At 47.3% G+C, this 17,281-nt stretch overlaps 1 protein-coding gene across 1 annotated transcript in view; it reads left to right on the forward strand.

The window, feature by feature from the left end:
* The window catches only part of TTC17 (tetratricopeptide repeat domain 17), an 84,435-nt gene that overhangs the window by 20,015 nt on the left and 47,139 nt on the right, over positions 1 to 17,281 (forward strand). The window contains exons 6-15 of the mRNA XM_066583461.1: positions 3,564 to 3,673; positions 9,121 to 9,286; positions 9,589 to 9,728; positions 9,975 to 10,135; positions 11,640 to 11,752; positions 11,888 to 12,025; positions 12,220 to 12,335; positions 14,734 to 14,902; positions 14,990 to 15,067; positions 16,717 to 16,941. Coding sequence (XP_066439558.1) covers positions 3,564 to 3,673; positions 9,121 to 9,286; positions 9,589 to 9,728; positions 9,975 to 10,135; positions 11,640 to 11,752; positions 11,888 to 12,025; positions 12,220 to 12,335; positions 14,734 to 14,902; positions 14,990 to 15,067; positions 16,717 to 16,941 — 1,416 coding nt within the window. The remainder of the gene's footprint in view (positions 1 to 3,563; positions 3,674 to 9,120; positions 9,287 to 9,588; positions 9,729 to 9,974; positions 10,136 to 11,639; positions 11,753 to 11,887; positions 12,026 to 12,219; positions 12,336 to 14,733; positions 14,903 to 14,989; positions 15,068 to 16,716; positions 16,942 to 17,281) is intronic.

The raw sequence follows: 17,281 nt of genomic DNA on the forward strand, positions 1-17,281 counted from the left end.
GCAGGGTGTGGGCTGTAATAAACAAGTGATGCCCGCACTGTATGAAGAGATCGCCAGGCGATCTCTCTTCATACATATCCTGACGCTACATAACGTAAATGTATATCTATCCTGTGATAGACCCCTCAGTAGCTAGATATGGCCTGGCAGTGGTATCCACGTTTAAATATCTTGGGATAAATATAACCCGAAACCACAACAAAGCCTTGGAAGAAAACATTAACCCTCTATTTGAAACCATTAGACACAAACTTAAACAATGGTCCAGGCTGCCCCTATCAGTTGCAGGACGCATTAACCTAGTCAAAATGGCTATACAGCCGAAATGCCTATATATACTACAGCACATGCCTACGATAGTCCCCAAACGGTACTTCCATTCCCTAAACTCCCACATCTCCTCATTTATTTGGGGCTCATCGAGACCCAAACTAAGTCTAATGTCACTGCAGAGACCCAAGAACCAGGCTGGAATGTCCCTCCCAGACCTCAGACTATATTATCTAGCTGGCCAGCTTCGTAATATCCGTCCGTGGTTCCAAAACACAGGAAAACCCACCACAGACCAATACCTTGAACATCAAGTGAAGGGCGGCAATCTGTTGGCGTATCTGGAGTTCCCTGATTGTTCAAACCCCTCAGATTTATTGCCAATCCACAGACTGGCGCTGAGTGTATGGAGAGAAACAAAATCTATCCAGAGATTCGATGATACGGTATCCGATCTACCTCTCTGGAACAATCCAGGCCTGGCGGCTTTGCAGTCAGTCCCAGACCCCCAATACTGGAGGAGTCTGGGGGTCATCTCGCTGAGAGATGTATACACAGACGGTATACTCCCTACATTCACTCAGCTGCGCGACTCAACACAATCCCCACACCTCCAGCTGTTCAGATTTTTTCAACTCAGGCACGCACTGACCACTCCGTTCCCCCCCAATTCTACTCAGATATCCAATTTCCCTACCATCGGAATCCTTAAATCTCAGGGCCCCAAGGGCTTGATTTCGGCACTCTATACACATTTGCTTTCAGCCAAAATAAGCCACAACCCGCTTCCAGTCTTTAATAAATGGACCCTCGCTATCCCATCTCTTACAACTGATGATTGGACAGACATCATGGAATCCCACCTGTCTGTCTCTCCTGCCGTGAATAATAAACTGATCCAACTTTATATAATCCATCAAGCTTATCTCACCCCTAGCCGATTACACAAAATGGGCAACATCCCATCAAACTCATGCCACAGATGCCACCAACCCGGGGCGAATTTCTGGCATCTAATCTGGGATTGCCCACCAATAAACAACTTCTGGTCTGACATTACAGCCTTTACAAACTCACTTTTACTATCCCCATTTACTATATCAATGGATCCCAGGATAATTCTATTTGGTTTACTGCCGGAAGATCAATGGCCCAAATATACACGCATCTTTCTCAAGAAAATACTGTTCCTGGCCCGCAAGGTGGTGGTACTGCACTGGATGGCTGCAGATCCACCCCTACTAACACAATGGATAAAATTAATAAATGATGTCACTCCATTTGAAAAAATTATCTATAAGAACAGGGGATGCCCGGGTAGGTTTCAGGAGATCTGGGGCCTTTGGCTCATCAACCGACAAACTTTATCAGCAACCTGAGCTTTATCCAGACTCTTATCCTTCCCCTCCCCCATCTACACTCCGCATGTCCCTTATCCCTACCCACATTCCATTTGTATCTCTGATATATCCCCCTTGTCTTTTTCATAAGGCATTGAGCGACTGCCCGGCGCGGGCTTTCCAATACTCCCTCCCCCCCTTACTGTTATTCAACTGTTCAGTAAGCAACCAAGTAAAATTAAACAAAAAAGCAATATTTTAATGACCAGTTTATGTAGGTGCAGAACAAATTTAGTTGTATTTGTACGCACATATATTATTCACAAAAGAAATACTCAATGCTATGTACAATGCTTTTATCTAAACAAATGTGCTCTGTACCGTGATTCTGTATTCTGTTAAATAAAACAAAGTTAAAAAAAAATGTATATCTATAGCGGGAAGGGGTTCAAGGGAACCTGTCGAGTCCATTGTTCTGCACTCTCTGGACAACGCAGTGTAATGGCAGACATGCTGGTTTCAGTAGTCTATCACATGTGGATCCATTTTTTTTTTCTTTGAATTTCCATGTTGAAAGGGTTGTCCAGGGTTAGAAAAACATGGCTGCTTTCTCATAAACACAGCGCCACCCTTGTCCATAGGGTTGTGTGTGGTATTGCAGCTCAGCTGCATTGAAGTGATTAGGGGCTGAGTTTCAGTAACAGACACAACCCTATGGACAAGGGAGACACTGAGTTTGGAAGAAGCAGCCATGTTTTTCTAACCCTGGACAACCCCTTTAAAACTTTTCAGTTTGTGGCCAGTGCTGCCAGAGAAGAGTGCAATGATATTGACACTCCCTGCAGCCGCTGATTGACAGGTCCCTCTCTATTACTGTGCACACAGAGAAACCTGTCAATCAGTGGCTGGAGGTTGATAGGAGTGTGCGTTTCATTGGACTCCTCTCAGGCGATGCTCGCTGAGCACTACAGAGTTTAGTTTGTGTATATTGAAGAACTGCACTGATTTACATAAGGGACAGACTGCTAAAAGCGGCGCGTCTGTCACTACACTTTGTTGCCCCCAGAGAGGGAAGCATAAAGGACCTTACAGGTTCCCTTTAACTACAAGTCCCAAAGGTTAGGGGAAGAATATCTGATTGCTTAGGCTTCGATCCCCCATAAGCCTGACAGGTGGGATCAGTAAACTTGGCACTCTTCCTGTCTCATAGAAGTGAAAGGACTGGTAATCACACATGCGCATCACAGCCCCATCCAAATGGAGAACTCGGGGTGTGCAGACGTGAATGCTATGTATCCCAGCGGTTGGACCCCCAGCGATCAGGCATTTCTCCCCTATTCTTCTTGTGTATTGTGTGCATCCCCCTCCTTCACCTCTATAGAAACCTTTAGTGCGCAAATACGTAGAAAGATAAAGCATGGTCTGTCTTTTTTTGCGCGACCGAAATACGGACACTAAAATACGCGTATATGAACAAACCCAATAAAATCAATGGTTCTATTCTCTGTGTATAGCGCACACAAATACATCCGTGTGAAGCCGGCCCGAGGGATGAGTGTCATTGCTGGGAAAACCTCTTTAACCACATTTGAAATATACTCACAACATAATTGCCGATCAGTGGAACTGTTTTGGGGTTTTTTTCTTTTGCATTTTTGTTTTTTTTTTGCAAAAATAAAAATGTATATAAATTGACTGCTCGTGTGTATATACCGAAAACTGCCACCTATGTAAAGTCCAGCTTGTCCTGCAAAAAACAAAGCCCCATACAGCTATGGCGAACAAAAACGTTAGAAAGTATGACTGCCGGTACACAGAAAGGTAAAATAAATTACTGTTTGTCTCGGTCATCAAGGAGTTAATGTTCTATAGAATACATGTCCGTGCCGCTTGTTACTATAAACTACAGGAAGTGGTCATGGTAATCATTGCTTCTTACTGTATATTTTGCAGAATACAACTTCCTGGGTCCTTTATAACTTGGCGTCGTTCTACTGGAGGATAAAGAACGAGCCGTTTCACGTGGTTGAATGCGCCATGAGAGCACTGCACTTTTCTTCAAGGTAAGCCAGATTTCATGCTGGTTGATATTGAAACTGTAGGAAAAAATGTTCCAGTGTTAGGTGTATATTTTACTAAAGCTTCCATCGGTAATCATACTACTAACGAGGACCTGTCCGTCCGTGAGTGAGTGAGTGGGTTTGTAAGTGACTTACATGCTCCGCCCCTGATCGCATGACGATTATGTGATCAGGGGCGGAGCATTTAAGCCATTCACTTAGGATGAGTGTCACTGTCGTGATCAGGGAAGGAGCATGACAGTGACATCATCACAGGTCCTTCATCTCTAGTGCTGTGTTGCCTCTGATTACTGCTGTATGGGATGAACAATGTATGTAGCAGTGCTGTGTGTGAGGTGCATGTAGCACAGCTGGGTGGTGCAGTGCGCCACCAGAAGCGCGGATACTATAATTTCCTAATAATTACTAGTATAAGTCTCGCACAAATATGAACCCCATTCTTTTGAATGTGGTCATACACGCTTCGTACAAATCGTGGCATGTCCTGTATCTGGACGTGTCTTCGCATCTCCCATTGTTTTCAATGGAGCCGGTGATGGCATCACATGCTGTGACAGCAGCTGAAAACAGCGTTCTGACAGAGTTTCTGAACAGGAAAAAAAGGAATCATTCACTTGTATTGTGAAATGGACACATTTTGGTGTCCGTTTTACAAGGTTTCCGTTTGTTTGCAGTTTTATTTGGAGTAAAGAATAACGTATTGGGGGCCGTGGCCAAGCCCGGCGTGTAGAAGGACTCGCTGTGTTGAGGGAAATACAGAGGATTAAAAGCCATTATCTTTACATGTAATTTTATGCAAAATTGTCAGAGGTTCGTTCAGTCGTTCGGCCGTTATAGCGAATCATTGTGTGTAAAAGGGCCTTTACAGAGAGGAACACGACAGGGGTGCTTATCGTCCCGGCTTCATTTTGCAGTAGTATTAGAGCCCCCGGCAGTAGCTACTAGGCAGCATGAAGGTATTAAAGGGTTTCAATATGGGGATCAGATGGAAAAAGTGGCACTTTATACCTGGTATTATTTATGGGGGATACTGGCCCTTTCTTGGAGAATGTTAGGACCCTGATAGATCATTTTGGGCTACTTTCTGGGTTTAATATAAATTGGAATAAATGCACCCATTTACCAGTGGATCCACTGCAGGCTCCGCCGACTGTGTCTGGGAGACTGATCCCAAAGGTCTCCCAAGTCGAAGTATTTGGGATTGGTGGTGTCCGCATCGCCCCAGGACTACGAGATCCTTAAAGGGGCTGTCCCGCGCCGAAACTTTTTTTTTTTTTTTCAATAGCCCCCCCGTTCGGCGCGAGACAAACCCGATGCAGGGGTTTAAAAAAAAAAAACGGATAGTACTTACCCGAATCCCCGCGCTCCGGTGACTTCTTACTTACCTTGCGAAGATGGCCGCCGGGATCTTCACCCTCGGTGGACCGCAGGTCTTCTGTGCGGTCCATTGCCGATTCCAGCCTCCTGATCGGCTGGAATCGGCACACGTGACGGGGCGGAGCTATGGGGAGGAGCAGCTCTCTGGCACGAGCGGCCCCATTCAGAAGGGAGAAGACCGGACTGCGCAAGCGCGTCTAATCGGGAGATTAGACGCTGAAAATTAGACGGCACCATGGAGACGGGGACGCCAGCAACGGAACAGGTAAGTGAATAACTTCTGTATGGCTCATAATTAATGCACGATGTACATTACAAAGTGCATTAATATGGCCATACAGAAGTGTATACCCCCACTTGCTTTCGCGGGACAACCCCTTTAATGTTCATCCTCTGTTACTAACCTTTAAACAAAAGATGGCGGTGTGGTGTAAGTTGACGCTCTTGGTGATTGGCCGAACAAAACTCAAAATAATGATCTCAATGCCTCAATTACCAAACCTGCTGCACAATTCTCCAGCGTGGATGTATTTTATCATATAGATGCCCTATTTAGAGACCTGGTATGGCGTGAGAAATCTTGCCCAATGTAGCATTTCAGGGGTTGGGGTGTATAAGGAGTGCTTAGATCTGTCCTCGGGCACATGGCAGGTTTGAACCCTTGTTATCAGCATTAGAGGTCAGTAAATTTAGTAACTGCCCACACGCAATCTAACTCAGAAAGTATGGGATAAGGTAAAAGTTGTGTGGTATAGTGGGCTGTGCGGAATATCCGGTGCGATAGGTCGGAGAATGCAAACTTACCTTAGTGTAATGCTTGCTGGGTTTGACACTTGGGGGGAGGGGGGGGGGCGGCTATGTACGAACACCAATTATTTTCCTCTGGTGGGGGTTTAAGTCTTTTGAGCAGTTCCAAGACTATTATCAGCTACCCCACAGGATTTCACCAATAGCTACAGCTCCGTCATGCCTTCTCTATATATTGTAGAAGGTCTGATCTGCGGGTTCAGGGCAATGCTGCCATAGATGTGCCATCTGCAATCATCTGCTCTCTCCTTCAGGACTGTTTGCCCAAATATCCTTTGTTGCTTAAAACTACATTGGAGGAGGACGTGGGACCTACGTATCACTGGTGAGCAACGGATGGGCATGTTGGAAGCTGGTCTTACTAAGTGGGGGCAAACGCCTATCACAATTATTCCTTCTCCATGGAGTCTACAGAACACTCGGTTTTCGATGTATGTGCCGACTCTCGCTGTCAGGTGGAGCAGGCAGAGATATATATGTTGTGGACTTGGACGTGTTTTGCTAGTTACTGGCGTACTATTGTAGAAACCATCAGCAGAATATTTGAAGTTGCTTATCGCCCTGGATCCTGTAACACGTATCACACGCTTCGGACAGGCTCACATCAGCGTGTGGGCTGCAAGATATACGGGCACGGCACGCAACGAGTACACAATAGTGTTTAGCGTCCATAATGCGCGCCAAGATAGAACGCACTGTCAGTCCTTAGACCGTCAATTGATGAATACAGAAAGACGGCTGTAGGATGACTTCTATATCAGGCAAGTAAGTTAATAGCCCTGCACTGGTTATCTGATCCCACCCCCCCCTTAGGTCAGGCTCACACGGCCGTATGTGGATTCCAGCTGTGAGCCCGGCCGTGACCCTGCTTATGGCGGCGTAATGTACTGCGTATGATCACATACTGACGCAGGCGGTCTTGCACAGTACACCCTTTCTTTATAATACATATATATTTCCTGCGCCGTCGCTTAGCGATGCCACAGGCAGCCGCAGCCCATATGCAGTGTAATTGCATGGGAACTGCGGGTATATCCGCGGGCAAAGACCATAAAGGGGAACTGTATCGTGAATTCCGCGGCAAAATAGTACATGCTGCGTTCTATTTTCCGCGAGCAGATTACACAATTCCGACCCGGTAATGTGAGCAGAATTGTAATCCAATGCATTTGGCTGATCAGCGGATTACCGTGAATCATACAATCGCGGAATCCGCAATTCAAATCCGGTCGTGTGCGACGCCCCCTATGGGAATGTGTCAATAAAGTGAATGCTACTCTTGTGTTGGAAAAAAAGAACACCCCTCCCCTCCTCCCCAACAAATTTGAGAAACTCGTGGCCCCCGTGGCTGGACTCTCCCGGTATGGCCTCACTTTCCTTGCTTCCCATGAGGGGTCTTCCTCACCTATTGACGAGGCTTTTCAATGGGGGTTACGGTTACCTGGGGGTTTGTTCAGACTCTCTGGTGGGGTTCAGGGGTCTGCATGTCACATTGCACAAGGCGATTTCCTAGTATTGTTTCTAAATAGCGTTTTGTGAAAATCTTTGGATATGTGCCGCTTGTACCGACCGAGCGGAAGATAGGTCCATTTTTGCCAAAGAGCTGGACCACAATCCACCACCCGTCTGTTGGGGTTTTTGATTTATTTGTACTTTTAGTGGAAAATTAGTAAATATCTGATTTTTAAAAAAAGTGGTTGATTGCGCTATTCTATACTCCAAATAAAGCGGAAACAAGCGGAGACCAAAGAGGTGCCGTTACACAATAACAGCGAATGGTTCTTTGTGTTTCCATTCGGGGATTCCTTCGCTGTTTTCCGCTGCTGTCGCAGAACCCCCAAGCGTATTACACTGTGTACGATAACGCTATATGAACGCCTCCTTAGGCCTCCTTCACACATAAACGCAGTAAAGTGCCGCGATTTAAATTGTGGCGCTTCGCCGCCTTTCGTTGCGGCCGACGCTGGCTTTTAGCGCTCCTTATCATTGATGAGGAGCGCTAAATGCCCAAAAATAGAACAGACTCTGCTGGTCTCCTGCGTCCCAGCCGGATCTTCTTTCTTCTGCACGGTGGATGTGCAGTGCTTTTTTTTTTTTAATCTCCTGCTTGCCCGTGCCATGGATTGGATGGCTTCCATTGTTTGCTTCCATCCATGTGTGAATCTGGAGAAAATTGAAAATGCTGCGATTTTAATTTTTTTCCCCTGCACCCTGGGGAAAAATGATATCCGCATGCTTTTAATTGTTTTGTGGACCTACTGCATCCCTATGGGTGACTGGATTTGCAGCGCGAGTACCGCAAATCAAATCCGCCCGTGGACATTGGGCCTTACTGCGCTGTCTGGGTGTAGTTACATGCCCTGTCCTCTAGTGGTCCCCTGGAGCGTGACGTTCATGATCATTTTTCCTATTTACCTGCCTGTGCAGATGAACTTGGAAAAACCAAGCTGTGGCCGCGAATTCTTCCCGTTTGCGTAGGGTTTTGCTTACGCTCAGTTCACACCCGCGTTAAGGCTTCTGTCAATTCTGTTTCTCTGTTCCATTTTTTAGCGACGCAAATAACGCTGCCGGCTGCGCTGTTTGATCTGTTAAGAAAAACGGAAAACAAAAAACAGAAGCAAGCGGAAGCTTCCCGTTTTTTAAAAAACCCCATTGAAATCATTGGGGGAAAAACTGATTAGTTTTTTTTCCATATGAATTCAGTTTCTGTGCTCCAAAAATGGAACAGAGAAACAGGATTCTGTCTGAAGTCCTAACGCAGATGTGAACTGAGCCCTAGTGGCGGGTCAGGCTACTGCACCTAAAAGGTCCTAGTCCTGTTTGCAGGATATCCTATGGTAAGAACACCTGGGGCACTGACCATAATTACATCACCCGTGTGAGGGCCTAAACACATAGCCGTGATTACATCATGTTTTGCGGGCGTGAAAACCATGGCCGCAAATGAAACCATTGATTACAATGGTTTCGTGTTGACTAACGCGATTCTTGTTCATGCACGAATACGCTCCATAGCTTTGATCACTCGTCGGCTTAATCCCCAATACTTTGGAAATCCAGAAAACATGACCTGTTGGGGTGGCGAGAGGACTGGCGTTGGGAAGCGCTGCAGTAGGGGAATAATGTCCGCTGACAGCACTAAAGCCCATCTGAAAAGATCAAGGACTCGACAGACCTCAGTTATTGCATAAGTGATGTGATGGCGGCTCGCGCATGGTCGTATTATGGTTGTCCCTCTCTTACAGGCACAACAAAGATATTGCACTACTGAACATGGCGAATGTCCTGCACCGAGCGCATTTCTCTGCCGACGCTGCTATTCTAGTTCATTCGGCGCTGGATGTGTCTCCGGGGCTGGATGTGTCTATGGACTCCCTGGTTAGTCACTACACCCTGGGAAATATATATGCAGTGAGTATTTTTGGGTTTCTCTGTCAACGATGTCTTGTCATGTTTTGATCGGCCCCATTGAAATGAATGGAGCAGCGCTGCTCATGTGCAACTACCGTTCCATTCAGTCTCCATGCACCCACATTGCTGGAGAGGGGAACAAAGAACCCCCGTTCTTGGGATTGGTGGGGGCTCGGCAGTGAGACCCCCCCACCCGTCAGACTTTTATCACCTATCCTCTGGATTGATGATAAAGGTTGATTTTAGCAATACCCCTTTAACATTTTATGAGGTGTTGGATACTTAGACTGTCTTTGTTGTAGATGCTGGGAGAGTATAACCACTCTGTATTGTGCTACGACCGAGTCCTAGAATCACGGCCTTTCTTCTATGAGGCTGACAAAAGGAAGAAGGCTGTCTTGTGCCAGCAAAAGCTGGAGCAGAAGTTGGAGGCACAACACAGGTGAGTGGCTACTCTATAATACTAATAAGGATCTGTGTATAAGGGTGCGTTCACGTGTCGCTGATTTGCTGCAAATTTTGGTGCAGATCTACAGCAGATTTCAATCATTCAATTAAAAGGGTTAAAACTGCTGCCGATCTGCACCAAAATCTGGAATAATATCTGCAGCAAATTAGCAAATTGTGAATGCACCCTTTAGGAATTGTATGTGTTGCATTGGCTCTTCCACTATCCATCTGATCGCAGGTCCCTTCAGAGGACTCTGAATGAGCTGAAGGAATATCAGAAGCAGCATGATCATTACCTGAGACAGCAGGAGGTTCTGGAGAAGCATAAGCTGATCCAGGAGGAGCAGATCCTCAGGAACATCATCCACGAGACTCAAATGGCTAAGGAGGCTCAGCTAGGTAAAGCTTCTTTCAATGTCTTTCTGGGAAAATGTAAGAACTACATGACCTTAGATGTCAGCACAAGGTGAGAACATTGTCCTTGCATGAGAACGGTTCCTAGGAAGGAGTGATGGGTGGAGTGATGGAAGAAAGAAAGGAATTGGGGCATGGCTGTATTGTGGGAGAGCAAGGTTGGTGTTGGGCTGTCCTGCCGGTAGTGTAGGGTCAGGGCTCAGCCAGTCCGTCCGGTAGGGTTGAGTCAAGACTCAGCCCATCCCGTTGGAGGGGAAGGGTCTGCGCTCAGCCCATCCCGTCGGCGGGGAAGGGTCTGCGCTCAGCCCATCCCGTCGGCGGGGAAGGGTCTGCGCTCAGCCCATCCCGTCGGCGGGGAAGGGTCTGCGCTCAGCCCATGCCGTCGGTGGGGAAGGGTCTGCGCTCAGCCCATGCTGTCGGTGGGGAAGGGTCTGCGCTCAGCCCATGCTGTCGGTGGGCAAGGGTCGGCGCTCAGCCCCTCCCGTCGGAGGGCAAGGGTCGGCGCTCAGCCCCTCCCGTCGGAGGGCAAGGGTCGGCGCTCAGCCCCTCCCGTCGGAGGGCAAGGGTCGGCGCTCAGCCCCTCCCGTCGGAGGGCAAGGGTCGGCGCTCAGCCCCTCCCGTCGGAGGGCAAGGGTCGGCGCTCAGCCCCTCCCGTCGGAGGGCAAGGGTCGGCGCTCAGCCCCTCCCGTCGGAGGGCAAGGGTCTGCGCTCAGCCCCTCCCGTCGGAGGGCAAGGGTCGGCGCTCAGCCCCTCCCGTCGGAGGGCTAGGGTCGGCGCATAGTCATTAAAACAGGTTGCCATACATATTAAATACATGTCAGCCAATCTTCAAAAAAGGTCCTGCGCTCTCGGAGCGCTAGTGACACACAAAGAAATTTTCACGTCTGATCCTGACTGACGACGTGCTTTTGCATCATCCAGGACACTTCAAGGAGGGGGCTTCTGTCACCTACACACCCCACTCCTCCTAAGTAAGTGTCATTTGGCTATTGATCCGCTGATACTACACTGTGTTCTACACTCTTTCACGATCACTCAGAGAGCGCAGGACCTTTTTTTGATGGTTGTGGTTTATGTCTCCTTTTTCATCTGGGGGAGCTCTTCTTTTTGAGAACCCCCCCCCCCCTAGTGTTTCTTCAGCTCTCCTTTTGAAGACAAGAGGATTGGAGTGACCTAAGTGAAGATTTTGCAGAATTAATTGTTGCTTCCCATTGCTACTACCACACTCCGGGAATACATACTGATTGTACCCCCATGTTGTTAGACCCCTGAGGCGCTCTCTATATTTTGTTCTGCATGGGAGTATGCCGACTGTCCCCTGATTTAGGGATAGAATTAAGTGATAATAAAAGTGTGTTTGCGGCGGACGGTGAAGTGTTTAGGACTCTGTCAACCTGGTATTTCATGACTTCTCTTATTGCCCCATCTGAAATTAGTCCTTTTTTTCCTTCTAATGCGAGCCGTAAGCTTTGTTATTTCATCAACACAGGAAACCATCAGATTTGCCAGATCGGTAGCCGTAAGCACAGTCTGCACTGCCCGTGGGATCTACCAGTACGTTACCACCGAGGAGATATTTTTGAAAATGTGGATCATGTGTTGGTAAGTTGGGGGTGGGGACTGCAGAACAATGGGCTGAAATCGTCTGCGCTAAAAAAAAAAAAATAGTCAAATGTTTCAGCTTTTTACATGTTTTTCAGTATTTTGCTTTCTCCTTTCTTTTCTCATTTTTTTCAGTTTGGTGATGACACTTCCTCAGCACTGATGACATCGATCAATTTAGACCTCCAGGCAAATCAGAGTATTTTGCTGCAGCGCTCCCCAGTGTCACGTTCTGCAATAAAAGTTTGGGGCTTGGATGCGGCCTCGTTTCATGTAAGTTGCATCATAGCAGTTCTGTCCTTTTGGAGGGCAATTGTCACTAACGTGCAATAATAAAAGTGCACTTCCAACTAATTTATAATAGTTGGAGCTCGCTTTTACTGTTTTCTGCTCCAATTTTGTATGTCCAGGACTATTTTTGCTGACACAGCAATTTCAATGTTGAGAAAAATATTTTTTTCTTTCAGCAAGAAACAGACAGTCTATGGCCCAAGAAGACAGATTGTGCCAAAAGGTTTCCAACGGTGCCTCCACCTGAAGAGCTTCCAAAATACTACCTACCTCCCGGGCAGCCCGGTCTGAGGCAAGTGATGAAGGGTTGTCACTGTACATTATTCAAAATAATAATGGTAACACTTAGCGTAGTTTCACACTGGCGATCGTGATATCGCCGCCAGAAAATCGCAGCAATATCTCAACTTTGCTCAGGAGATGTCTGAGCGTCAGGGCTGCTTTTTTTCTCGCAAAAACATATTGTGAAAAGATCATAAATGTGAAGGAAACCATTGAAAAGCATGGGCTTCATAATTCTGCATCCTCACATGATCGTGCGAAAATCATGCGATTTTTTATCGCCCGTGTAAAATCAGCCTTAGGCTTCTATTACATGGCAGTGCTCCTCCTTGTGAAATACAGACAGAGAATCCCCTCGTCTTGGGGATTGTACTGCTGAGTACTGGTGCTGGCTGCAATCAGCGGAGCTCCACGTGTGTTTCACAGCCGACAGACGCTCTGTGTAAGAGCACCATTAGGCATCATAGTGTAATTCTAAGCCACTTACACTTCAGCGATACCAGTTGGCCAAGTTAGGAAGCAGAAGAGATCATGAATTCATTTCACCTGCTTTGGTGCAAATGAAGTCACAACAGATGCACTGAAGAGGAACAGCAAGACCCCCCCAAAATAGAAATGGAGACAGTTCTTCTCTGCTTCTCCTTCCTGACTGATTCTTCTCTAGTTTTGCTGGTGTCCTTGTCACTACTGGAACATAAGACACTACCTGCACCCAATCAAATTATACGGTAGTCCTGCTCCTCCAGGATGGTAGATCGTTGCTTTCTACTAGCACAGTCTGAAGAGCATAGAGCAGACACAAGGACTTGGCTCTCCTTGTGTAGCTGGACAGGGCCATAGAAGGGCATCAAACTGGCACCAGAACCGGAGGAACACTAGGAACGCTGTCAGAGACCTACAGGTTTACCTCCAGAGGGCTACTTACCAAACTGTCAGAAATGGCCTCCATGAGGGCCTCATGTCCTGTAGTGGGACCCGTGATCACAGCCCAGCATCTTATCATTCATCAGAGGCCAACCAATGGTTTCATGTGACAGACGTGAAAGAGTCTGGAGACACTGTGATGAACCTTATGTCGCCTGCACCATCATCCAGTATGACGGGTTTGGCAGTGGGTCAGCGATGGTCTAAGGAAGTATATCCTTGGATAGCCAACCTGATAGCTAACTGTACCCTGACTGCTGTTAGGTAGCAGGATGAAAGCCTCAGACCTTACACTTGTTCATTGGGCCCTGGGTTTCTCCTGCAGCAGGACAATTCCAATTCTTTCTGTTCAGTTGTGTCCGCCTCTTGGATACTCTGTAGGCCAGTCCTCTTCATACTTCTCTATTCTCTACGGCTGCTTTCAATTGCTTGATGTTCATTCCTGTGTCCTTCATGGTGTCCAGCCAACGTGTCTTGTCTTCCCTGTTTCCTTTTACTACTGAGCATTCCAAGTAGCATCTCTTTTTCCAGAGAATTCACGTTCATCGCGTGTTCATAGTAAGTCAGCCTCATGTGTCCAGTATGCCCGTCCATATCACATCTTGTATCCAAGCTAGAGGTGGTACAACATGGTACTAGAGCCTCCATGTCAGCCTGTATCATCACATCTTGTATCCAAGCTAGAGGTGGTACAACAGGGTACTAGAGCTTCCATGCCCATCCATATCACATCTTGTATCCAAGCTAGAGGCGGTACAACAGGGCACTAGAGCCTCCATGTCAGCCTGTATCATCACATCTTGTATCCAAGCTAGAGGTGGTACAACATGGTACTAGAGCCTCCATGCCCTCCCGCATCACATCTTGTATCCAAGCTAGAGGCGGTACAGCCGGCTACTAGAGCCTCCATGCCCACCCGTATCATATCTTGTATCCTACTGGTAGCTACAGACTGTACAACAGGGTACTAGAGCTTCCATGCCCATCCATATCACATCTTGTATCCAAGCTAGAGGTGGTACAACAGGGTACTAGAGCCTCCATGCCCACCTGTATCACATCTTGTACAGCCTCTAGCTTGGATACAACAGGGTACTAGAGCCTCCCTACAAGGAGTCACTTCTCCACAGTAAATGAATGGGACTGAGTGGCTCATAGGCCACATGGTGAATTAACAAGATGTCAGTAGCCTGGGAGGAGGACGCAGCGCTCACCTGGGTGCCACAGTCTCTCCAAACAGTTGACCAGCGGGGGTCCTGAGTGGCGGACACCCATCTATTGGATGTTGATGACCTATCCTGAGGAGAATATTAGAATTCCAGAAAACTCCATTTAATGGCCTTTGATATAAACTTTATTTGTGGGATATCCCCTTTAAGGAAGAATTCCTTAGCAGTTTCGGACACGTGTCAAGATTTCACAGGTAGCGCATCACGGATCTGTGCCGTCCTGAAATATTTGTCTTGATGTTCCCTCTCCTCTAGTGTCAGCCCAGCTGTCCTGAAGCAGATAGATACAGGGAGTGACCTGCACACGCCGGACTGCACTTCCCTTCCAGAAATGCGCAAGAACGAGAGTCTCCAGCGACTGCTAATGGAGGTGGAAGGGCGACTGGACCTGCAGCAGCTGAAGCCAGACAGACATGCACAGCAGGTATATGCAAATGTCTTATTGCTGTATACATGGCCGCTCTCATAGCTACAGAACAGCATCTCAGGCGTCCGTGTTCTTCCCTTCCAGGCCCTACAGTCTCTCCTCAATAACCTCAGCATTTCAGAAGATGAACTGAAGCTTTCTTTATATCATTCTTTTGCTCAGGTTTGTAGAATTATGATGTTTTACAGTAATGGCATCTTTATTGCATTGGGAAAAATTGAAAAAATGCAGTAGATTCCCCCCCCCCCCCCCCCCCGAAAAAAAAAACAAAGCAAAACAGTGCCACACCTGTCCACAGGTTGTGTGTGGTATTGCATCATTGTAGTATAGCTTCATTCACTTCAATAGAACCCAGATGCAGTACCAGAAAACACTCATAAACAGGTGAGCGTTGTCATCAGTATATTACAGCTGGCATTCTGCTGCTATGGGAGGGACCAAGTATAATGCAGATTCCAGCCTTTTAACCCATTAGATGATACATTCAATAGGGGCCGCAGCACTTAAAGGCGGGGTATATTACCTACCGTTCTCATAGAATGGTAGAGTTGGAAGGGACCTCCAGGGTTATCGGGTCCAACTTCCCTGCTCAGTGCAGGATTCACTAAGTTATTCTCTGCTGATGTCACTAATCCACTGGCTTAAGATCCTGTATGCAATCATCCAAGATGGCAGATGTAATTTTTGAGCTACCTAGTGCACACTGTTCACTGCTCTCTGATTGGGCAGCACTGATCATGTGAGCTGTGCTAGCCAATTAGAGAGCAGATATAGTGCATTGGTAGTCTAACACTAACAGTGCACTGTGTGGGGCTTAGGTAACCCGAAGACTGCGTCGGCCATCTCGAATGGCTGAAAAACAGGACCCAGAACAGGACCCCACTGTGGATCAGAGGGGCATCAGCACGGAAGACCAACAGTAGGTAGTATTACCGCCTCCTCCAGTCCCAGGACAGCATTTTGTCTTGAAATCAGAGAGTTGCTTTATAGGGGTTGTCCAAGGTTAGAAAAACATGGTTGCTTTTTTCCAAACACAGTGCCACCCTTGTGGGTGGGTTGTGTCTAGTATTGCAGCTCAGCTCCCATTCAATTCAGTGGAGCTGACACACACAACGGTACGGACAAGAATGGTGCTGTTTTGGGGAGAGAGCAGCCATGTTTCTAAAATCCTGGACAATCTCTAAGTAGTTTACAGACTGTCGCTCCCACAATCTAATCATGGAGTGATGATGGGTTTTCATGGCTGTTGAGATACTAAAGAAGGATAAGCCATCAATATATGATTGTTGAGGCCTAACCCTCTGGAATCCCACCAATCAGCCGAGCAAAGGCAAAGAGTGCCTTCTATACAGTACACTACACAGCGACACCCATACAAGTGTGGCTGAACCTGGTACTGTAGCTCAGTGGCAGACACTTGTAGCAGGCCCAGTATAGTGCCAACATATACTGCAGCGATTGTCGACAATCACATCAGTCCGCACTGGGGCTCACAGCCTAAATTTTGAATCTTAGATAGACACAGGTTGCCGGTTCATAGGAACTGATGAATCAGTATGGAGTATAGGAGGAAACCAGATTGTGGTGCTCCAGCAAACGCTGCTGCCCCTTCTTTTTACTGATGGCTGTGGGTCCCAAGGGTCAGACCTCCACCAATACTATAAGTGCAGGCCATCACTTGAACATCCTGGAAACCCATTTAATGATGCACCAGATCTGCTGATCCACTGTCTATATGTGACAAGTAACGGTTCTCTCTTTCCCGATGCATATTATAAGGAACCTAGTTTAACATGTTGGTTATTTTTTAGCCCGCCGGCCCTGTGTGGTCTGTCCTGAATGAGGCGGCTCTGTATTGGCGGGCCATAGGAAACTATACACAAGCCATCACTTGCCTGCGCCGAGCATTGAACTTGGCTCCTACTCAGAACCAACATATCCCACTGGTGAATCTGGCCAACCTACTAATGCACCACGGGTTTCACCTGGATGCCAGCAAATTACTGGTACAAGCAAGGACCTTAGATCGCTCTGAGGTGAGTGCCACAGAACATGTAGAGGTATATGTCCTCTTTGGACGGTTAGTCCTATAGTCTGTAAGGCTGTGGCAGTTTATAGGAAAATGAGTTATCTTGCAGTGTGGTAATTAGCCTTGCAGCACACTATCATTAGGGCGCTAATACATGAGCGCAGCTAACGCTCGGGTAATAGCGTTAATTTCCTACCTGCACCTGTGCCGCTGGTGCTCCTGTTAAAGCACCCCTACATCTAAACCTAGCCTTAAAGGGGTTGTCCCGCGCCGAAACGGGGTTTTGTTTTTTTTAACCCACCCCCCCCCCCCCCCCCGTTCGGCGCGAGACAACCCAGATGCAGGGG

Source organism: Eleutherodactylus coqui, chromosome 11 (genome assembly GCF_035609145.1).
Source record: "Eleutherodactylus coqui strain aEleCoq1 chromosome 11, aEleCoq1.hap1, whole genome shotgun sequence".
Taxonomy (NCBI): domain Eukaryota; kingdom Metazoa; phylum Chordata; class Amphibia; order Anura; family Eleutherodactylidae; genus Eleutherodactylus; species Eleutherodactylus coqui.